Consider the following 20458-nt stretch of genomic DNA (forward strand, 5'->3'; position numbering starts at 1 on the left):
CCAGAACCCATTAACAGAGGGAGCTAATCAGTCTGAATATCAAGTAAAAGTAAAAGCTGATAATGGTCAGGGAACTTTAAAACGTCCAGGTATCATTAGAGTTGATCTAGCATTTACCTTTTTTTTTTGAGACAGAATCTCACTATGTCTCCCTTGGTACAGTGCTGTGGCATCACAACTCACAGCAATCTCCAACTCTTGGGTTTAAGCAATTCTCTTGCCTCAGCCTCCCAAGTAGCTGGGACTACAGGCACTCACCACAATGCCTGGCTATTTTTTGGTTGCAGCCATCATTGTTGTTTGGCAGGCCCAGGCTGGATTTGAACCCGCCAGCTCTGGAGTATGTGGCTGGCGCCCTAGCTACTTGGGCTATAGGCGCTGAGCCTCTAGCATTTATCTTAATGCCCCTGTACATTGCCTGTTTATTTGAAGAGAACAATGTGTTCTGACTTTTACATTCTTTTCCCTTGAATTATTTTTAATAAAGAATTTTGATTCTGATTGGGCACAGTGTCTTATGCTTGCAATCCTAGCACTCTGGGAGGGCAAGATGGGAAGATCTGTTGAGCTCAGGAGTTCAAGACCAACCTGAGCAAGAGTGTGACCCCATCTCTACTAAAAATGGACAAATTAGCACTGTAGCCTGGAATGTTAACAGAGTCTGACTCTGTCTCAAAAAAAAATATTTCCATATTTTTATTTTTAATTTTTATTTCTTGCTCGTCTTATAAAGATGTCCCAAGTGGTTCATTTTCTTTATGGATTGAATTCATTTCGCCAAAGGTTTTTTTTGCAGTTTTTGGCTGGGGCTAGATTTGAACCCATCACCTCCAGCATATGGGGCTGGTGCCCTACTCCTTTGAGCCACAGGTGCCGCCCACACCAAAGTTTTGGTATGAAAAAAAATACAAAAAATTATTCCAATGCTTAAAAGGATATCAAAATCAAGAAAATACCTACCAAATCATTAGAGCATGCTGAGTTTTCAAGTATTATTTATTTATTTGAGACAGAGCCTCAAGCTGTTGCCCTGGGTAGAGTGCCATAGCATCACAGCTCACAGCAACCTCCAACTCCTGGGCTCAAGCGAGTCTCCTGCCTCTGCCTCCCAAGTAGCTGGGACTACAGGCGCCCACCATAACACCTGGCTATGTTTTGGTTGTGGTTGTCATTGTTGTTTGACAGGCCTGGGCTGGATTTGAACCCATCAGCTCTGGTGTATGTGGCTGGCCCCTTAGCTGCTTAAGCTACAGGTGCCAAGCCTCAAGTATTATTTTAACAATGAGCATTCCTTTACCCTTGTAATTTCTTTTCAGCAAATAACCTGGGCATTGAAATAGCTGGTTAAAATCCTCCTAATTGCTTTCAGAGCCCATTGAACTAGTGGTCTCTTTGTCTCCTGGTGGCCCAGCTGGCTCCCTTCTGTCCTCACACAGAGAAGAATTCTTTAATCTGGGTTTGGTGAGACTTTGTGCAGGTGCACACGAATAGCATCCTAAATGCACACTTAAAACTCCAGAGCTGTGTGTGACTAGTAGACACACCTAATGCCTACATATTAATCAATTCACGTCTCTACTCTTTGGCCAAAGTAGGTTTCTGGAAAATGGTTTTAATAATCAAAGTTGTTTTTGCCAGAGGTCTACCAGATCTTAAATATTATGTCTACGTCTTTCTGTCAGAACAGATTTGGAGTAAAAATTCAATTTTGCTCTGCCATGGGCAAGACAACATGTTCCCTAAATATTTTGCTTTTCAGCTAAAGAGAAAGATCATTAATAAATACGCAGCTGTGTGTTGAGCACCACGACCAGAGAACTACACGGTGTGTGTGAGCACTGTGCTCTGAAGTGGGAGGGAAGTGGGGAAGGGCTGTGCCCTGGAAGCCCAAAAAACAGGGAGAATGGAGGTCCCCATGTTGCCAAAAGCTCAGATAGGATAAGAACTGACAAGGTGACTGGTGAAAGTGCAGTGAGGATGGGAGCTAATTTGCAGGGTTTGGGGAGTGACTAGGAGATGGATGGAGGTGACACTGGATAACTCTCTTAGTGTGGCAGCTGGTGGGAGGAGGGGATCAAGAGGTCCAGGTGGGATTAACAGAGGCTTGTGTTGTCTTCCAGAAAGTGTGGTAATGATAGCATAAGCCTCTAGAGGGAAAGAAGTTGAAGCAATGTGAGAAAAAAATTAACAGGGCCTTGAGAATGAGGCTGGGATGGTGTCCAGAGTGAGGTGGGAGAGTCAGGCTTAACCAGAGCAAGGCAGCCCACCAGGAGGGGAGGAAAGATGGATGTGCACCAATCAGGTTTCTAGATTTGAACGCAAGAAATATTTATCTGGAGATCTGGGGTTTTCTTACTTTGGGTTGGGGACGGAGGAGAAATAGGTGGCATTGTCATTTGCTGAGAGAAGAATGAGTTCTGAGGTTGGTGAGTGAGGTGGGGTCTGCGACAGCCGCTGTGGAGAATGGAGAGAAAACCAACTAAAGACCCAAGAAAAGAATTTATTATGGCATCATCTGGGATTCTTCCCCCCAACCACGCTCCCGTCCCACCCCATCCAGTGTCCAACAAAGTGTCTAGTATGCAGCAAAGGAGGGACTGTCACCTAAAAATTTGAACCTTTGAATGGATGATTCCAGGATCCGGCAGGTGTAGGATAAGATCAGGGGTGACAGTGTCTGAGGATGAGGACCAGAGGGTGCTGAGAGCTGGGGGTGGACTGGGCTGCCCAGATGTGAGCAGATGTGCTCAGTTACGCTGGCACAGAGGAGTAGCTGGTGCTTCTCTCTTCCACCTCAGGGTGGAGTGGCTTCCCAGGACTTTTATCCCTGGGATCCTGTTCCCTGCCACCTTTGTCTCTGCCCAATAAATACTGTCTTTTTAATAATGAAAGTTTTGGTAACCAACAAGGTTATATGAAGTTGACGAGACCAAGAAAATGTATTTTAGGAAGTGAGAATGCTTTCCCCTATCTCTTCAGTTCTGCTCCTAGTCTCACTTCCTTAAAACTTCCTTGCATTCATTTGGATAGAGTAAACTATCTATGTAACAGCAGGTAAAATGTATCTCTGGCTCTCCGATAATCACGCATGTGTTGAAGCATCAAATGTGTGCCATTCCCCTGAGCATGATAACACTTCCTTAACTGGACACCCACAGACCTGCTCCCATTTCCTGGGACTCACACTTATACCACTTAAAAGCAGGGGGAGAAATACACAAGCACAAATGCTATCTGTATTTATCCCACCCACCTCGAATTGAAAGTGGCTTGCATTTTGATTGCACCAGTACCCTAGTATTTATAGGATATGGAGTGTTTTGAATTACAAAAATTATGCTACAATTTCAATTTTTTCAAGAAAACACTAAAACAACAGCATTGCCTATAAGTCTAAAAACCATCCTTCTCCACTGCACACCCCAGGAGTCACAAGTCAAGGTAGGCAAACTTAAAGATGTTTAACTCATTTTAGTTCTTTTTTTTTAACCTTCAAATTCTTTTCATAAAATTTTATTTTGTTTTCTTTCCCTTCCCCCTCCCTCCTGTCTTTTTTTCATTTCTTAATCAGAATGTGAGTTAAGGTATCAAATGCTTGACTTTAGTGCTGGGTCTGCAACAACGTGATGGTTTCTATTTTCATCTTTCTACTTTCAGCCACACATGCTCTGCCAAGGATGTGCCCTTTCTGCACAGGCTGGCAACATCTCCCTGACTGCTGCTTTTTCTGGCAGACTGGCTGCTGACATGCTTCCTCAGGAAGGGAGGCAGCTGGGACCAGGAAGCGGAGGCCGTGGGCGTTATTACTCCCTCTGCCCATCCCTTCCCACCCTCTATCTAAGCGTCAGTGGAGCAGTGATGGGAGCCGGGGCTGAGAAGGGATCTAAAAGAGGTGCCAGGGTCCTTCCTCCCAAGGTACTGCTCTCCGTGGCTGCAGGCAAACTAAGCTCTTTGCAATTCACAAAACAAAGTATGAGGAAATGGAGTCAGATGATTTCTTGACAACTCTGTTTTCATAGCTATGCTTTTTAAAGGTTATTTGCTATTTAATCTGCCCTGAACAATTTCTCCTTACACCTTAATGTGTTTCTGGTCCTTCCTCTTCCATCAGTTGGTAAATATTCCAAGAATATGAAGATATTTAAATATCAAAGCAAATAAATTTTGGTGGTTATAACGAGGAATTCTATACGTTCATTAAAAAAGACGCTTACAAAGGCTTTTCATGACAAAGTGTGCACACTATAATGCCACGTGATAAGCAGATGCAGGCAGGGAAGTGAAGTGGTATTAAGTCATCTGTTAATGCCAACTGTTAGCAGTTCTCCTTGAATGGGGGGATTATACATGTTTCAGTTTCTTTTTGCTATCTTTTGTTTTTCAAAATAAAGAATATCATAACCATGTTTTTCTGTTATAAAAGTAAATAGCTATTTTTAAATATATAGTGATTTTTGCTATATATTTATAGTGATGCATGCCAAAGCCAGCTTGTGAATAGTTTTTAAAATATGCTTTGATTTGAGTTTTCCAGCTCTGTCTATAATGTTTTTTTTTTTTTCCCCCTAGCTTCTGTGTTTATATAACTGGTCAAATTCTGGTGCCTTTCTGAGAGGTGGCGATTTTAAAATGCTGATGTTAGACAAACCTAAGAGAACTGAGAAGGGAAAAGGAAAGATCATATACTTTCTTTGGGGATTGCATCTATCAGGACAGGTGAAAGCACAGGTCACCAAGAGGTTATTTCAGGAAAAGGCTCTCAGATGATTCTGTCACTTCACACAGGTGCTGTGCTGTGTTTGCTCAAGCACTGCTGGGATAACAGATCACAAACTCAGGGAGGCCACACATGCCAGTTGGTACAAGAAAAATATCCTAACAGAGAAGGCACTTCCTCTCGGTAATGAAATATATAAGAAATAACAAAAAATCCGGTTATTGCCTGGTGTGACTGAGCCTGTCCACTTCCCACAATGAGAGGGGAGCAAGAAAAAATGCAGACATGGCCAAGAGAACACAGAACTCACTCTGGTTTCTGGGGAGATGGTGTTTTACCTCCTCCAGCTCATCAGCTACAAGTGGATATTTCCAGAGGTCAGTTTGTCATTCAGAAACGGAGAGGCTAAAAGAAGACTGCACTATTAACCCGGAATGTGGGGCCTCCAGATGTGGACAGGACTTTCCGTGCGTCAGTCACAGCCACCAAGAGAGGTTAAAGAGAGAGGAAATGTATTTTTAGTCCACTCATTTGGCCCCTGGACCTAACAACACAAGGTTTCTTATAGTCATATATTTAAAGCATGGTCTTTTTTTTTCCACTGTTGCCCCAGGCTAGAGTGCTATGTCATCATAGCTCACTGCAACCTCAAACTCTTGGGCTCAAGCTATAATAGCTGGTACTATAGGTGCTTGCCACCATATCCGGCTAGTTTTTCTATTTTTAGTAGAGGAGGGTCTTACTCTTGCTCAGGCTGGTCTTGAACTCCTGAGCTCCAGCTAGCCACCCTCCTTGGCCTCCCAGAATGCTGGGATTACAGGTGTGAGTCACCACACTCACCCAAAGTGTGGTCTTCTGACCAGCTACAATGTAGATTGTGGTGCCCGCCCCAGATTCACTGAAGGGAAAATGCATTTTAACAGAAGCATTGTATGATAAGTATGAAATATTTAAGCACTGCTGTATTTTTCTGCTTCCTATCTGTTTTAAAATATATTGAAAATAAGATTATTTACTATGGCAAAAAGATTCATCCTCCAGGTAAAATCTGTGTGTGTGTGTGTGTGTGTGTGTGTGTGCATACCTTTCCCCAGCTAAGGTAATCAGAGGCAACTTGACATTTATAATTTCCTTTTCAAACCTAGTTTATAAAGGCAACTGCTTTCCTGCTGTCTCAATTTTCTAAATCCCTATGACTTCTTGTGGTTCTAAGCAATTTTTAAAAATTAATTAATTTATTTTAGGAATTTTTTTTTTTTTTTTGAGACAGACTCTCACTTTGTTGCCCCGGGTAGAGTGCCATGATGTCACAGCTCACAGCAATCTCAGACTCTTGGGCTCAAGCGATCCTCTTGCTTCATCCTCCCAAGTAGCTGGGACTACAGGGTCCCGCCACAATGCCTGGCTATTTTTAGAGATGGGGTCCTGCTATTGCTCAGGCTGGTCTAGAATCCTGAGCTCAGGCAATCCACCTGCCTCAGCCTCCCAGAGTGCTGGGATTATAGGCGTGAGCTACCTTGCCTGACCTATTTTAGCAGATTTTATTTTTGAAAAGGATTATTATTTATCACAGACATATAACTATTTTTTAAGACTTGTAAAAGTTTTACTCTCTACCTTTTTACATTTTCTGGGAAAAAATATTTTTTCCTTTATGTGTATTCTTTTAAAGATATTAGGAATAATTCTAACCTTGTATTTTTAAATCTCTACAATCTAAACATGTGGTGAGATGGTGTTTTGGTTTCTAGGTTGCAAGTGTCCTGGTAATGTGCTAAATTGTCCAAGAACCCACCTATGAGAATGTGACCTCTCTGAGCACAGAAGGAGTTCAGACTCCATCATCCCATGAAGGGCTGTCTTTATCTTGAGGAACTTTCTCTTCATCAATGAATGACCAGATTCCGGTCATAGATGGACTTAACAGTATCTGGCAAACATGCAATCGATTTACCCTTGACCTTGGAGGGAAAAAGGACAGGGTACTCTGAGGGAAAACTTAAAAATAACATTTAAGGTGCTTTTATTTTATTCAATTTATTTTTTTGAGACAGAGTGTCACTATGTCACCCTTGGTAGAGTGCCGTGGAATCATAGCCCACAGCAACCTCAAACTCTTGGGCTTAAGTGATTCTCTTGCCTTAGCCTCCCAAGTAGCTGGGACTACAGGTGCTCACCACAAAGCCTAGCTATTTTTTGTTGCAGTTGTCATTGTTGTTTTAGCTGGCCTGGGCTGGGTTTGCACCCACCCCGCCAGCCTGGGTGTATGTAGCTGGCTGTAACCACTGAGCTACAGGCACCAAACCTAAGATGCTTTTATGATCCATATTACTGAAAAACATTTTACATGTCCTAGAAACATTTGGATTAAGCAAAAGAAGAGAGGCAGAGGGGATCTACGGCTGGATCTTGGTAGGCTCCTCTTCAAAAGTTCACTCTTACCTGATTGTCGAATCCGTTGAAGTGTTTGCTGGACCAGAACCTCTGATCTTGGGACAATGATGATGAAGTCTACTTTGCTGAAGTGACCGAGGTCCAGGCTTTGACTGCCACTGTCTGCTATAGCACACACCTGGGATAAGAGTTTTCTGGCCACTGTTAGCTGAGGTTGATAAATTTGGAAGGTTTCATTTTCTAAATCTAAAATTTAAAAAAAGTCATAAGAATGAGTTTAATTTACATCTCTGAGGGCCACTTGAATCCATATGAGGGCACATTCACACACACAGCAAGGAATTCTCATTTGCTATTCTTAGTTCCTATTGAATTTTAATAGATTCGTCCATTTTCCCTGGAAACTTGGTTGAGAGGATGTGCTCAGGCTTCAGGGATGTGTTCAGGAGTGGATGTGCAGTTTTACAAATGTTATTATTTTAAAGTCAACTGATTGTCTCACAAATGTTTAACCTTCCCTACTCCAAGTCAGAAACAATGGAGACAGACTATACCTTCACAGTTGGAGTCAGGACTCATCCCTTGAAAGGGGAGAGTTTCCTGTTTTCTTTAGGGATATTAGCACAGGCCAGTGCTTGAATCCAGACCCAGTTTGGGGAAGGAGGTGGTGCTGTGACTATAAGGAGGCTGTGTTCCTTCGAGCTTTTCTGGACGGCACTACAATAAACATTTCTTCTTCAGCAAGTCAGCTGCAGTATGGTCTGAAATTCCCCTCCCAGTGACTACATAACATAGGTCATGGAGACATGACCTTCACCTTTCTCCCCACTCTGCTCACTTTTGCCAGTGCTTATGACCTGGCAGGTCTAGGTGGTTGTGGTCAACTCCAGTGCTGACGCCTGGACTATCTGAAGAGGCCCTGACTCGTGACATAGCCAGCTGGCCACTCAGCAGGTGACGTATTCCAAAAACATAGCCCAGATACTCTGAGCATGTCAGTAGCTTTTTATTACCAGGATAACCAAGCAATCAATCTATCTTATACATGTGTACACATCCATGTACACAAGCAATGACAGAAACAAGTTCAGTCACCTAAACACCTAAGCAGGCAACATCCCATCCTTTAAAGGCCTGCTTTTTATCAAGGAACAAATGTGACAATCTGAAACAGAGTCACAAGGGCCTGATTAACCTGTGCTAATTAACGTTTTCTAAAATCAAACTGTAATGCAGTCCAGGCAAAGACAACAGTCACAGAATGCCAGCCACCAAGGACACTGACGGCAAGTGGAGATTTTTATGAGTGGTCTCCCTACTGGCTGAGAGAACCCACTGGAAAAACCCAAAGCTATCAACTTTTTTTTTTTTTTTTAAAGATGGAGTCTCTCTCTGTTGTCCTGGGTAGAGTGCAGTGGAATCATCATAGCAGCAACCTCAAACTCCTGGACTCAAGCAATCCTCCTGCCTTAGCCTCTCAAGTAGCTGGGACTACAGGCACCTGCCACGACAACTGGCTAATTTTTTCTATTATTGGTAGAGAGGGGGGTTTTGCCTTTACTGAGGCCAGTCTTGAACTCCTGACCTCAAGTAGTCCTCCCCTCTCGGACTCCCAGAGTGCTGGGAGTATAGGTATGAGCCACTGTGACCAGCTCCAGAGCAGCAACTTTTAATAGTAACCCAGATAAGTTTTGCACCATAAAGACTACTGATCAATGTAAGTCTGTCTTTTGATGTAGTTAGGCTGTTATTTCCTTTATTTCATACGTTGGATGAGTTGGGACTTAACACATCTGTATATTTACAGAATTTAACTTAGCAAAGTTTGAAGTTTGAGGAATCATAAAAACATCTTTATGCAATGTTTTGTAAACAAGGAACCAAAGATATGTACTTGGGAATCTGTAAGTCCCGTGAGAATATTTAAATTTTAAACGTGTTAACAATTCAACACAGTTAATATAAAACACATTTTAGATCATCTGGGTGACCACTTTATTACCAAATATTGTCCAGCAGTCAAAACATTTTATTGCCTGCATTTGATTGTGTTTTTACAACTGAGCTGATGCCAAGCTGTGCTACTTTTACTGCCTAAGGCAATCCTAATATATAAATGATGCATTCCCATCAGGCGGTGGCCAAGTGGCTGTCAGCAGCAACTTAAATGGGTCTGTTTCCCATCTATCCTTTCACCTGCTTTTTTTTTTTCCTCTCCTGTGTTGTCCCTGTCAATCAGAGAATTGGGGCAGGAATCTAATGACAGAACTCCTCCTGAAGTTTGTTGTAAGGCAGATGACTTGACAGTCTGCAGCATCTGCTAGGAAGCCCTTACTATCCATAAGACAAAGTCAGACTCAGAATGTAAGTAAAGGAATGTGAGGAGTGGGGGCCCTGCAAGCCTATAGTCCAGACTTGCTATGGAGCAGTTCTTTGAAGCCCTCAGCAAGCACAACTCTTTGGGCACCACTGGTGAAACTAAGGAAAATGCACCAAAATCCCTGGAATCTTTCAGGGAAAAAAAGAGAAAATGCTTAAGATAAAGTCTTTGCTTTTCATTCTAGGAGACTTTTACTAACTAGGATCAGGGACTTTTAAAACTTTAATGGTAAGGCATCTTAAATTAATGAGAGAAAGGTTGCTGTGGTCTATGACTTCAGGAGGAATCCTCAAAACATTCAGAATGACTTTGTTTCTATAATGCCTGTCCTAAGGACTGATTTTCTTCTCTTGGTGTGAGGTGACATTTACCCAGGTTTTGTGTGGGCACCATAGCAGCAGCCTCCTCGGGGGACACACATTCATTAAGGTCTCCATTGAAGGGGGTAACCACACTGTCGCCTCTTCTTTGTTGCATTTTTTCTAGCAGCTTGTCTAGGTCATCACCTATTACAAAATAAAGTGGAAAGAAGGTTACAAGCAATGATATGTTTGTAACGTTTTTATCAGTCTCCGAGTTGGGCTGTTAGGCTGGGTTCTTATCAAGATCTGTTCGGCCTGTGGGTATTTTAAGCCTCACCATCTCTGCACCAGCATCTCTATCACAAGTGCCACCCTCCTTGGTATTGTGCTTACAGTTCACCTGCTTTCTCTTGACCTCGATAATATTCAAAAGCAGGCAGAACGGGATTACTCTATGCCCGTTTGACATATTAGAAAACTGAGATCCAGGGAAAGGGAGGGCTGACCCAAGGTCACCCAACAAAGTCACAGCTGAGTTGAGGCTCCTGACCCTACAGTGACGTGCCTCCCCAGACCCCCTGCTGCTTCCTGTGGTGTTAGTAACACAATACCTGGGATACACCACTCCAAATGAAAGATCTGCGGGCAAGCTCTCTCTCCACACTGTCTCCTCGACAGGCTAAGATTTAAGTTCAGAAAATCATGCAGCCAGGGGCTGGCAGTGTTGCCAGATCCACTCACCTAATGACGTGGTTTTGAAATGTGATGCCAGGAAACTGACCTTTCCTGTAATGAGCTCATAACTAATTTCTTTCAAAAACTCACTTGTGGTGAGCATGCTTTCTGCCAGAGCTCGGGACTGATGCTGGCCTGCAGAACAAAGGGGAGAAGAGATGACCACAGTAGACTGTGTTCACTGGAACATTATTTATAATAGCAACAACTGGAAACAACCAAAGGGGGGATACTATAGGAACCTGGGTTAAGAAAATCACAGCACATTCAAAGATTTGAGATGTCAATTTGAAGACTGTAGACAGAAACAGAAAACATTTATAATCTAATGCTAAGTGATCAGGGGAAAAAATGATGTACCTTACATTTGTAAATGTAAAAACACACACATCCACGTGTTTAAAGAATAGGGAATAGGGAAGATCCCTGTGCTCCCCCTCCCCACCCTGGGGCTGTGGGTGACACCAAGCCTGCCCCCAGGCTGGGCTGTTTGTTCTGATGAATGTCCAGGGGTTGTTGACATAGGGGGAAAAAAAGACTAGGGAAGAATACGAAAAACATTATAAAAATTGTGTTTGTGTGTTTATTATAAATATTTTCCTTAAAATATAAACGTAATGTATCCCACTGTCTGATGAAGCTTTCTGAAAATATATATAGCAGAGAAAGATGGGTAGACAGGTTTTGCCAAAGTGAGGGGGCTTCACCTCTTTGCTAGGAAAAAGTGAAAGTCATTCAGTACAGAGCGGAGAGAAACAAAAATAGTCTAGTTGGCTACCCAGGATGGTGCCTGATGGAAAATCAGGACAGTGAGAAACAAACAAAAAAGATACAAAACAAAACCTTGATTTTGTAACATGCCAACTTTCTGAATCTTCTTTAGCATCAATGTCATAATATTAAATAGACTCCTCAGTGAAAAGGAGAATATATGAGCTAAGTTTTTTGCAAATTTGATTAACTGTCTTAGGCCACTTGTGGTGCTGGCTTCATCACATGCTAGAGTGGTAACATTTCCACAACCTTTTAAGGACAGCAGTTACATGAGACAAGGGTATCTGTTACTAGGGTGAGCTTTGACATAATGCTCCCACACCCAGCTGACAGGGCCACCAGCCAAATTGAGGGCTATAAAAACTTGATCTGAGGAGGAAAGGAAAAGTTAAAATTAGGAGAAGGAACTAGAATTGGAGCAATTAATCAGAGATTAATTACATGGATGCCTGAAACACCCAATAGATACTTTTCAAATGGACAGATGATTGAATGACTTGATCAAATAAACAGACAAAAACAAAAAACAAACAAAAGAAATTACTCACCTAACACTACCACACAAAATTCATTTCCTCTGATTTTCGATGCACAAATTGCCACAACGTAGTCTGGTAGCCTTTGATAGTGTCTCATTTCACTGAGAGCCCTTAATGTCTCTGAAATGCCTTCTGCCAAAGAGTTTTGGGTAACAATCACATGCACCAAGTCTTGAGATACGCTGGCGATTAATCTCGCAAGCCAGGGGAGTTGCCCTGGCGACACAGGGGTACACGGAGCACCTATTTGCAGGGCTCGCTCTCTCAGAGTAAATTCCTGCATGGCTTTCAACATAATTTGCTCAAATTCTTCCCTGAGAGGTATCTGATCAGGACCTATAATGAAGAAGATTACAGCTGAAATTTTTAAAAATTATAGGAGAGAGGAACACTGTCCTCCTGTCCACCAGACTCCAGCTGGGAAATAAGCTCTTTTCCTATTGGTGGTCGCACAAATAGGCCCCTATTAACCACTACCTGTTGTGAAATTATCTTCTTTTTTTCCTCTCTGCCTTAATTTTTTTTTTGTATTTTTATTTTTTGAGACAGAGTCTCACTCTGTCACCCTGGATAGAGTGCCATGGCATCAGCCTAGCTCACTGCAATTGCAAACTCATGGGCTCAAGAGACCCTCCTCCCTCAGGCTCCTGAGTAGCTGGGACTACAAGCACCCCAAATGTGGGTCTTTATTCCCAAAAATTTTGTCTTAGGCTTGTATCTGCTCACTCTATGGTCAATTATTTTTTGAGACAGTCTCACTATGTTGCCCTAGGCTGGAGTGCCATGGTGTCAATTCATAGCAAACTCAAACTCCTGGGCTCAAGCCATCCTCCTGCCTGAGACTCTCAATTATCTATGAGCCAGCTAATTTTTTCTATTTTTTTTTTTAGTAGAGACTGGTTTTGCTTTTGCTCAGATTGGCCTCAAACTCCTGAGCTCAGGCAATGCACCGGCCTCGGCCTCCCAGAGTGCTAGGATTACAGGCATGAGCCACTGCAGGCTGGGCCTCAATTTGTTTTTAATCAGGCTTTTGTTTTCTTTTATTCTCCTCCTGGTCTCTTTAAGAGAGGCTGTAGTGAGAGAGACTATCAATTCCACTGGGTGCCTTGGGAGATGGTCACTGCAGATGGCTTATTTCTTGACCTATTAAGCTTGGAATTATGGAAATCATTACTGACTAATGAAATAAGAAGCCACTGCCTGGTGTATAATCCGTTTTGGATTTCATTCATTTCTCATTTTATTCACAGATACTTTGAAAAGCATTTCTAATGTATTACCTCTATATCTAATTTTGAGAATAATGTCTACAGGGATATTAAGTTTAATTATTTTTCACTCACAAGTTGTATTTTAGGCAGCCTCACACTTTCCCCACCTAGAGAATGCTTTCATCACCCAGTTATTCCCCTGTGTTCTGGATTGTTAAATACAGCATTTGGTCCTCTTTCCCAGCCATGCTTAGGGCTAAGCTTACATTGCTGACCTATGACCCCTGGAATTAAGGGGACTTGGTTTCTTACTGTCTTTAGAAATTCTCAACTAGTCTTTAGAACAAAATAAGCAAGTCAATGTTTGGTATCCAAGTGACACAAATGAACTAAAGTTTCTATATTTAGTTTAAATTGAAACCAGTGAGAATATAATCACTCCCTCTATTCAGTAATTTTTTTTGCTCTGTGAACTCAAGATTTGAAATGTGGGCTCCAGTAAACACCTTCCTCAGTGTCTGTGAACTGAGACCAAGCAATAGCCCCAGAACCTAGGGAATCAAGCCCTGTACAAAAGAATAGAGGTGAGAACTGGACTTCTGTATGGGAAGGAGGCACTGTGAGTGAGTCAGGAATTATTCCTCCCTGGCGCCCAGGCTGGAGTACAGTGCATGATGGCAGCTCACTGCAGTCTTCATCTCTTAGGCTTACGTCAAACAGTAATGTAAATGGCCTCCTTGGCCCTGCCATCTTTTCTAGGAAAGTCAGAAAAGGAGGGATTTAGTAATGTTTTAAGGACAAGGAAGATTATATCAAATATTATCCATTTTAAAAATAAACTATTTTAATTGGAGAAAACAGTTTTTCTAAGATTGGTTGCGGGCCAGGGAAAGGTAGGAGAGTAGAGACAACATCTAGGCAGATATTTCTTTTCTATGTATGTGGAAATAGGACTAGAAAGTTGTAATGCTTCTGTTTCTTATGTTCTTCCCAATTGCTTAATGCTTTTTTTTTTTTTTTTAAATAGGGTGTAGTTCTGTCACTCAGGGCTAGTGTGTGCAGTGGTGCCATCATCACTCACTGCAACCTCAAATTCGTAGGATCAAGTGGTCCTCCTTCCTCAGTCTCCCTAGTAGCTGGGATTATAGGAGCACACCACCATGTCTGGCTACTTTTTTTTATTTTTTGTAGAAATGGTGTCTCACTCAGGGTGGTCTCAACTCCTGGTCAAGTGATCCTCCCACCTCAAGCTCCCTGAAGAAAGTGCTAGAATACAAGGTTTTATTATTGTTGCTATTTTTTAAAATCACCCAGGAGCCACCAAGACTTCTGATCATTATTTAGCTTTATCAAATTAGCAACATGGTAGTGGTCACTAGGTACACACTTAGCAGTGAGCTCAAAGTGGAAAGATGTGTACTGACTATCTCAAATGAAGGGAAGGTGGTTGTCTATTTAAAAATTTTTTCCACCAGAACATATGACAGCTTAAAAGCAAGTGGCCCTGATTCTTTCCAATTTCCTATTGTCTCTTATTGATGACTTCAAGGCTCAGATGCCTGTTAATAGTTGTGGCCATGAGACCTACTCCAAACCAGGACTGAGTTAACATGTTCTATCTGGAAGCATAATCAATATCAAATACAAAATTCTGACTGAATTCCTGTTAGGAATTACGAAATGGGGGAAAAGATGTTAAAGTTTAAATGAGGTAAGAGACTTCTTAAGAGTAAAATGCCTTGGCTCGGCGCCTGTGGCTCAAGCGGCTAAGGTGCCAGCCACATACACCTAAGGTGGCGGGTTTGAATCCCCAGCCCGGGCCCGCCAAATAACAATCATGGCTGCAACCAAAAAATGGCCAGGTGCTGTGGCGGGTGCCTGTAGTCCCAGCTACTTGGGAGGCTGAGGCAGGAGACTCGCTTGAGCCCAGGAGTTGGAGGTTGCTGTGAGCGTGATGCTATGGCACTCTGCCCAGGGGGATAGCTTGAGGCTCCGTCTCAAAAAAAAAAAAAAAAAGAAAAATGCCTTGCTTCCAGACACCCCTGCCACTTTTTCATCTTCATCCTTTATAGTTAAATTGGAGGAACCTATTCTACACTTTTTGCAGGCTTGATAATAGCAATTTTTTTCCTTCAAGTGCTGATCTCCAGTCACTCAGTTTAGCCCAGGCATCAGTTCTGATAGCTTTTTGGATAGAACCAAAGTAATAGGGAAAGACAAGGTTCCAACAGAAGCAGAACCCTCCAAGAACAAGAATCTCTGTTTGCTGATTTCATTATCTACTTCAAAAGATTTTCAGATTGTGAAATAACTAAGCTTTTATTTTTCTTTAAAGTGTCTGTAGTGGAAAGGTCTGTTTCTTCTAAAGAATCTTGTTTTTCTTCTTTTCTGTTACCTCTAAGCAACCGAGCCACCAAAGTATTAAAACTGTCCTTTTAGAAGTCTGGATTTATTTCTTTAAATGTCTATCATCTATGGCATATGTGAAAATATTCTTGCCACCTTCTCGAAATCTCCAGAGGCAAAAAAATTTTTTTCCAAGGACTCTAGAATAGTTAGTCATTGAGGGGACAGAGAAATTCCAATGTACGAAGCTTAGATTAAAAAAAATATATAGGGCAGTGCCTGTGGCTCAGTGAGTAAAGTCTGGCCCCATATACTGAGGGTAGTGGGTTTGAACCCAGCCCTGGCCAAATTGCAACAAAAAAATAGCTGGGGGTTGTGGTGGGCGCCTGTGGTCCCAGCTACTCAGGAGGCTGAGGCAAGAGAATCACCTAAACCCAACGGCTGGAGGTTGCTGTGAGCTGTGATGTCACAGTACTCTACCAAGAGTGACAAAGTGAGACTCCATCTCTAAAATAAATAAATAAATAAATAAATAGCTATTCATGTTATACATTGAGAGATCTAATTGATTGGAAGTAAAACTCTGGAGAAAACTGATCTTTGAAAACTGAGAAGAGTCTGTGTAAAATTAAGTATAGATTTTTATTTTTTTAAAGATAAGAGTTCTTAGTAATTTAAGAGAAGACATTTTGTTTTCACTGTTTTGTTTAATTAACTTGGACATTGATTTTTAAATTGTTATTAAGATTGGTGGGACATGGTGGCTCACACTTACAATCTTATCAATCCTATCTGGAAGGCCAAGGTGGGTGAATTGCCTGAGCTCAGGAGTTTGAAACCAGCCCAAGCAAGGGAAATACCCCATCTCTACTAAAAATAGAAAAAGTAGCTGGGTGCTGTGGGGGTGCCTATAGTCCCAGGTACTGGGGAGGCTGAAGTAAGAGGATCAATCACTTGAGCCCAGGAGTTTGAGATTGCTGTGAGCTATGATGCCAGAGTACTCTGGGTGACAGGATAAGACTCTGTTAAAAAAAAAAAAAAAGTTATTAAGATTGAAAAATATGCTATAGTGTTTGGCTTGGTTGGCTATAACATCATTGTTCTACGACGCATTGTTTTTACTGATTCTGAGCATATCCAGGAGCTGATTTTGTATCTTAGAACATGGTCCACAGTCCACTGTCAGTATGTAGCAATTAAAATTATGACATCGAATGAGCTGGTGACTCAGGTGATTTTTACAAGTTTATTACCTATTGCTAAGCATGATTAGTAAGTCCTAAGTTTATCCTGAGAGTGCCTCTCATGGGAAATCTGAAGCATTGTAAGTTTCAAAAGGCCGCATCAAAACACAGCCTGTGTGTAAGCAGCCTCAGGGCACTAAGAGTTCTAGGCCAGGTTGCTAACCATGCCCCAAAGACTGAACCTGGCCTGATGCAGCTTCTGTTTTTTTAACTATTTAGCCAGTGTTTTTATTATTTCTTAAACACTGAAGTATTCTCTAATATTAAAAGAAAATACATAAGAGTATGTACAATATTATTGTTTTTTCATATGTTGAAGTTTTATTCAACTCACTAATGTAGTAAGTAGCAGAAAGACAAAACCAGTTCCATGAAGATATGAAAAACCTGGTTTATAGGCTCAGTAGAAAAAGGTATGCTGAAATAAGAGTTACCAGTCAGATATAAGCCTGATTAATTTCCTATAAGGCAACAAAACCATAATATTTGGGATCATACAACATTTTTTACGTGTAATTTTACATCTCTAACATTCTTCTAGCTAAATCAGTGGCTTGAAGTACTGGAGGGAGTGTATAATTAGGTTGCATATTAGATGGGCTATTGCAGTTTGCAAAATAAAGGACATTTCAATGTAAATGCTGCTGAACCACTACAGTATTGTCAGGGCACCTGCTACTCCCACTGTGGGGGTCTCAGGAGGATATATTAAATAGAGGAAGTGAAGGGTTTGTGACCTATCTATTCCCCTTACCCTAAGGCTAAAGAGCCTTCGATCAGTGGAATATAGCTGGAGAAGTAAAAACAATGGGTATGGGGCAGGGGATAAAATAAAAAGGGCAAGTGGGATACTGAAAAATATTGGTTTTAGGACAATGGCTATGTTTGTATTCAAGATGGTAGTTGTGTTTTCAGAAAGGTAGCCTGGGCTCAGCACCTGTAGCTAAGCAGCCAGGGCACTGGCCACACACACTGGGGCTGGTGGGTTCCAACCCAGCCCAGGCCTGCCTAACAACAACAACAACAAAAAAATCTGGGCATTGTGGCGGGCGCCTGTAGTCTCAGCTACTCAGGAGGCCAAGGCAAGAGAATCTCTTGAGCCGAAGAGTTGGAGGTTGCTGTGAGCTGTGATGCCATAGCACTCTACCGAGAGACAGAGTGAGACTCTCAAAAAAAAAAAAAAAAAAAGTACCTTCAACGAATCCCCAACAATTGGAAAAAAAAAAAAGAGAAGGTGGCCTGACCACACTCCCTGAGGGATGAGGAGAGCCTCCTGCACAACCCTTTCTAGTTCTGTTCTCATTGGCTTCTTTGGAGTTGGAGTTCTTTGGAGCATTATGAGACTGGACACTAGGTGGAGCAATTCATCTTTTCTAGGCCCCAAAGGAGCAAGAGAAAAAGCAATGAATAGAAAATAAACAACCTTCCCCTCCAAAACCAACCAACCAATAAAACAGAAAACAAGAAGAGAAAGGGAAAAGCATGGTGAAAGAGGTTGAAGGAAAAGATTGTTAGAAGTGAAAGAAGAAAAATAAGAGACAGTTGGATGAATGTGAGAAAGAAAGGAAAAAGAATGTTATAAAAAAGAATAAAAATAGTCAACAGTAAATGATTATCGAAAACAACTTACCCAGCCGTACAAGATACTGTATCGTTAGAAGAATCATATTTTCTACGCTCAGAAGCTGACTGCCAGTCAACCCTAACTGTTCCAAATCTTTGTTTTCCAACTGTGGAATCTTGTAGCAATTTACCAGCAGAGGACTCACAACAATGTCACCAACATTTCCATAGAAGTAGGGTAAAGTGCCATAACCTGTCCCAATAGAAGTCAGTCAGTACAATTCAACATTTCTTTTTCAGGTCCAGTCAGGTGCACTTGGTCAACTAGGAGCAAAGATGGTTAATAAAATTCCCTCCACTGTAAGAGGCTACCAACCAAATCAATCAAATATGTCAATCCTATGAAATTTACTTGGATGCTGCAAATTTTATCTTTATATTAAATTAGACGAACAGCAGCAAAATACAATTGGCCCTCTGTATCTGTGGGTTCTACATTTCTGGGTTTCAACCAAATGCGTCTCAAAAATATTCAGGGGGAAAAATTCCACAAAGTTTAGAAAAGTAAAATTGGACTGTGCCACCTGCCAAGCACTATGGTGAATCCACATGAATGAAGTGATGTTGTGCACACATCGTATTAGGCATTATGAGTAAGCTAGAGATGGTTTAAAGTACACGGGAGGATGCCTGCAGATTTCTGTGCAAATACTGTACCATTTTATACCCAGGACTTGAGAATACAACAGATTTTGGTATTGGAGGGGCTGGAAGCAATACTCCAAGGATACCAAGGGATGACTATATTTATATTATTTCTGTTTCCCACAGAAGAGATATGTCAATATTATATCTCTGCCACAGAATACTGATGAGTTTATAAAACACCTCTGCATCCTTTGTAAAAGCACAATGATGTTTTCTGATAAAGTTCCTGATCAAGTTTCTTTTCACATAAGAAATCAGAAAATGGGGTGGCGTCTGTGGCTCAAAGGAGTAGGGTGCCAGCCCCATATGCCAGAGGTGGCGGGTTCAAACCCAGCCCGGCCAAAAAAAAAAAAAAAAAAAAACCTGCAATAAATAAATAAATAAATAAATAAATCAGAAAATGAACAAACTATAATATATGTGATACATGTTTCACTTTGAGATTTTCTTAAAAAAGCTAATGTCATGGGCGGCACTCATAGCTCAGAGGAGTAGGGTGCCGGCCCCATATGCCCGAGGTGGTGGGTTCAAACCCAGCCTTGGCCAAAAACTGCAAAAAAAAAAAAAGCTAAAGTCATTGATCAACAGCAACTTTCTACTAGTTGCACGGGCTTGGAGATTCCTAGTCCTTTTGATATCTTAGCTGTTTTTGTTTTCTTCTTAAGTCAGTAAACAAATTATCTTAGAAGTAGATAGGATAAAAATATGCTGAAAATATTCCCTGTTTTGGTAGTTGATAGAGAGGGCAATCCCTCTGTGAGATTTTCTAAAAGGCAGGCACCATAGGACAAAAGGGTCTCCATGTTCTGCTCATCTTTCTGCTTAGTTGCACTGTGCTAAGGTTCAAAAAAAGAACTTCCTAAACCATATGGAATTTAACAGCTGAGATTCTCCCCACCCCATGCCTACAGATCTAGGATCAGTGACTACGGCGGCCCAGTACAGGACAGGGCTCCAAGCAAAACCATCCAACTAGGTGTGCTCAGAATGTGCAAAAAACACCTCCTGCAGATACACCGTAAAGACTTTGGAACTAAAATGCCTATCTTCCCCTATCTGTCTTGTCCTAAAGGTAAAGCTCAAAGCCTTCTTCTGGCTTAGGCTAGCTAGCCCTAACACCAAGAGGATTCTTGATGTGGGAATAAAAAACATCTAGGGGGGCAGAGCCTGTGGCTCAAAAGGGTAGGACACCAGTCCCATATGCTGGAGGTGGCGGGTTCAAACCCAGCCTGGCCAAAAATGGCAAATAAATAAATGAATAAATAAATAAATAAATAAATAGTTAAAAAAAATCTAGGGATCCCTAAATTTCTAAATCTGCACTAACAGACCACCTAGAACAGTGATTTTCAACCAGTGGTCTTTAAAAATTTAAAGACCATTAATTGGCTCAGTGCTTATAGCTCAGCAGCTAAGGGCACCAGCCATATACACCTGATCTGGCGGGTTTGAATCCAGCCCAGGCCTGCCAAACAACAAAGACAACTACAAGCTAAAAATAGCCAGGCATTGTGGCAGGTGCCTGTAGTCCCAGCTACTTGGGAG

General features: G+C 41.7%; 1 protein-coding gene across 3 annotated transcripts in view; it reads right to left on the reverse strand.

Annotated features, from left to right (window-relative positions):
- The window catches only part of GREB1L (growth regulation by estrogen in breast cancer 1 like), a 291844-nt gene that overhangs the window by 61613 nt on the left and 209773 nt on the right, over window positions 1-20458 (reverse strand). For all 3 annotated transcript variants that reach the window (XM_023510203.1, XM_023510202.1, XM_023510204.1), the window contains exons 12-16: window positions 18273-18458; window positions 11851-12177; window positions 10535-10663; window positions 9863-9997; window positions 7160-7357 (exon numbers count right to left, since the gene is read on the reverse strand). In XM_023510203.1, the coding sequence (XP_023365971.1) occupies window positions 7160-7357; window positions 9863-9997; window positions 10535-10663; window positions 11851-12177; window positions 18273-18458 (975 nt within the window). The remainder of the gene's footprint in view (window positions 1-7159; window positions 7358-9862; window positions 9998-10534; window positions 10664-11850; window positions 12178-18272; window positions 18459-20458) is intronic.

The sequence above is a fragment of the Otolemur garnettii genome, unplaced genomic scaffold, assembly GCF_000181295.1.
Source record: "Otolemur garnettii isolate 467f Iridium unplaced genomic scaffold, OtoGar3 scaffold00012, whole genome shotgun sequence".
Taxonomy (NCBI): Eukaryota; Metazoa; Chordata; class Mammalia; order Primates; family Galagidae; genus Otolemur; species Otolemur garnettii.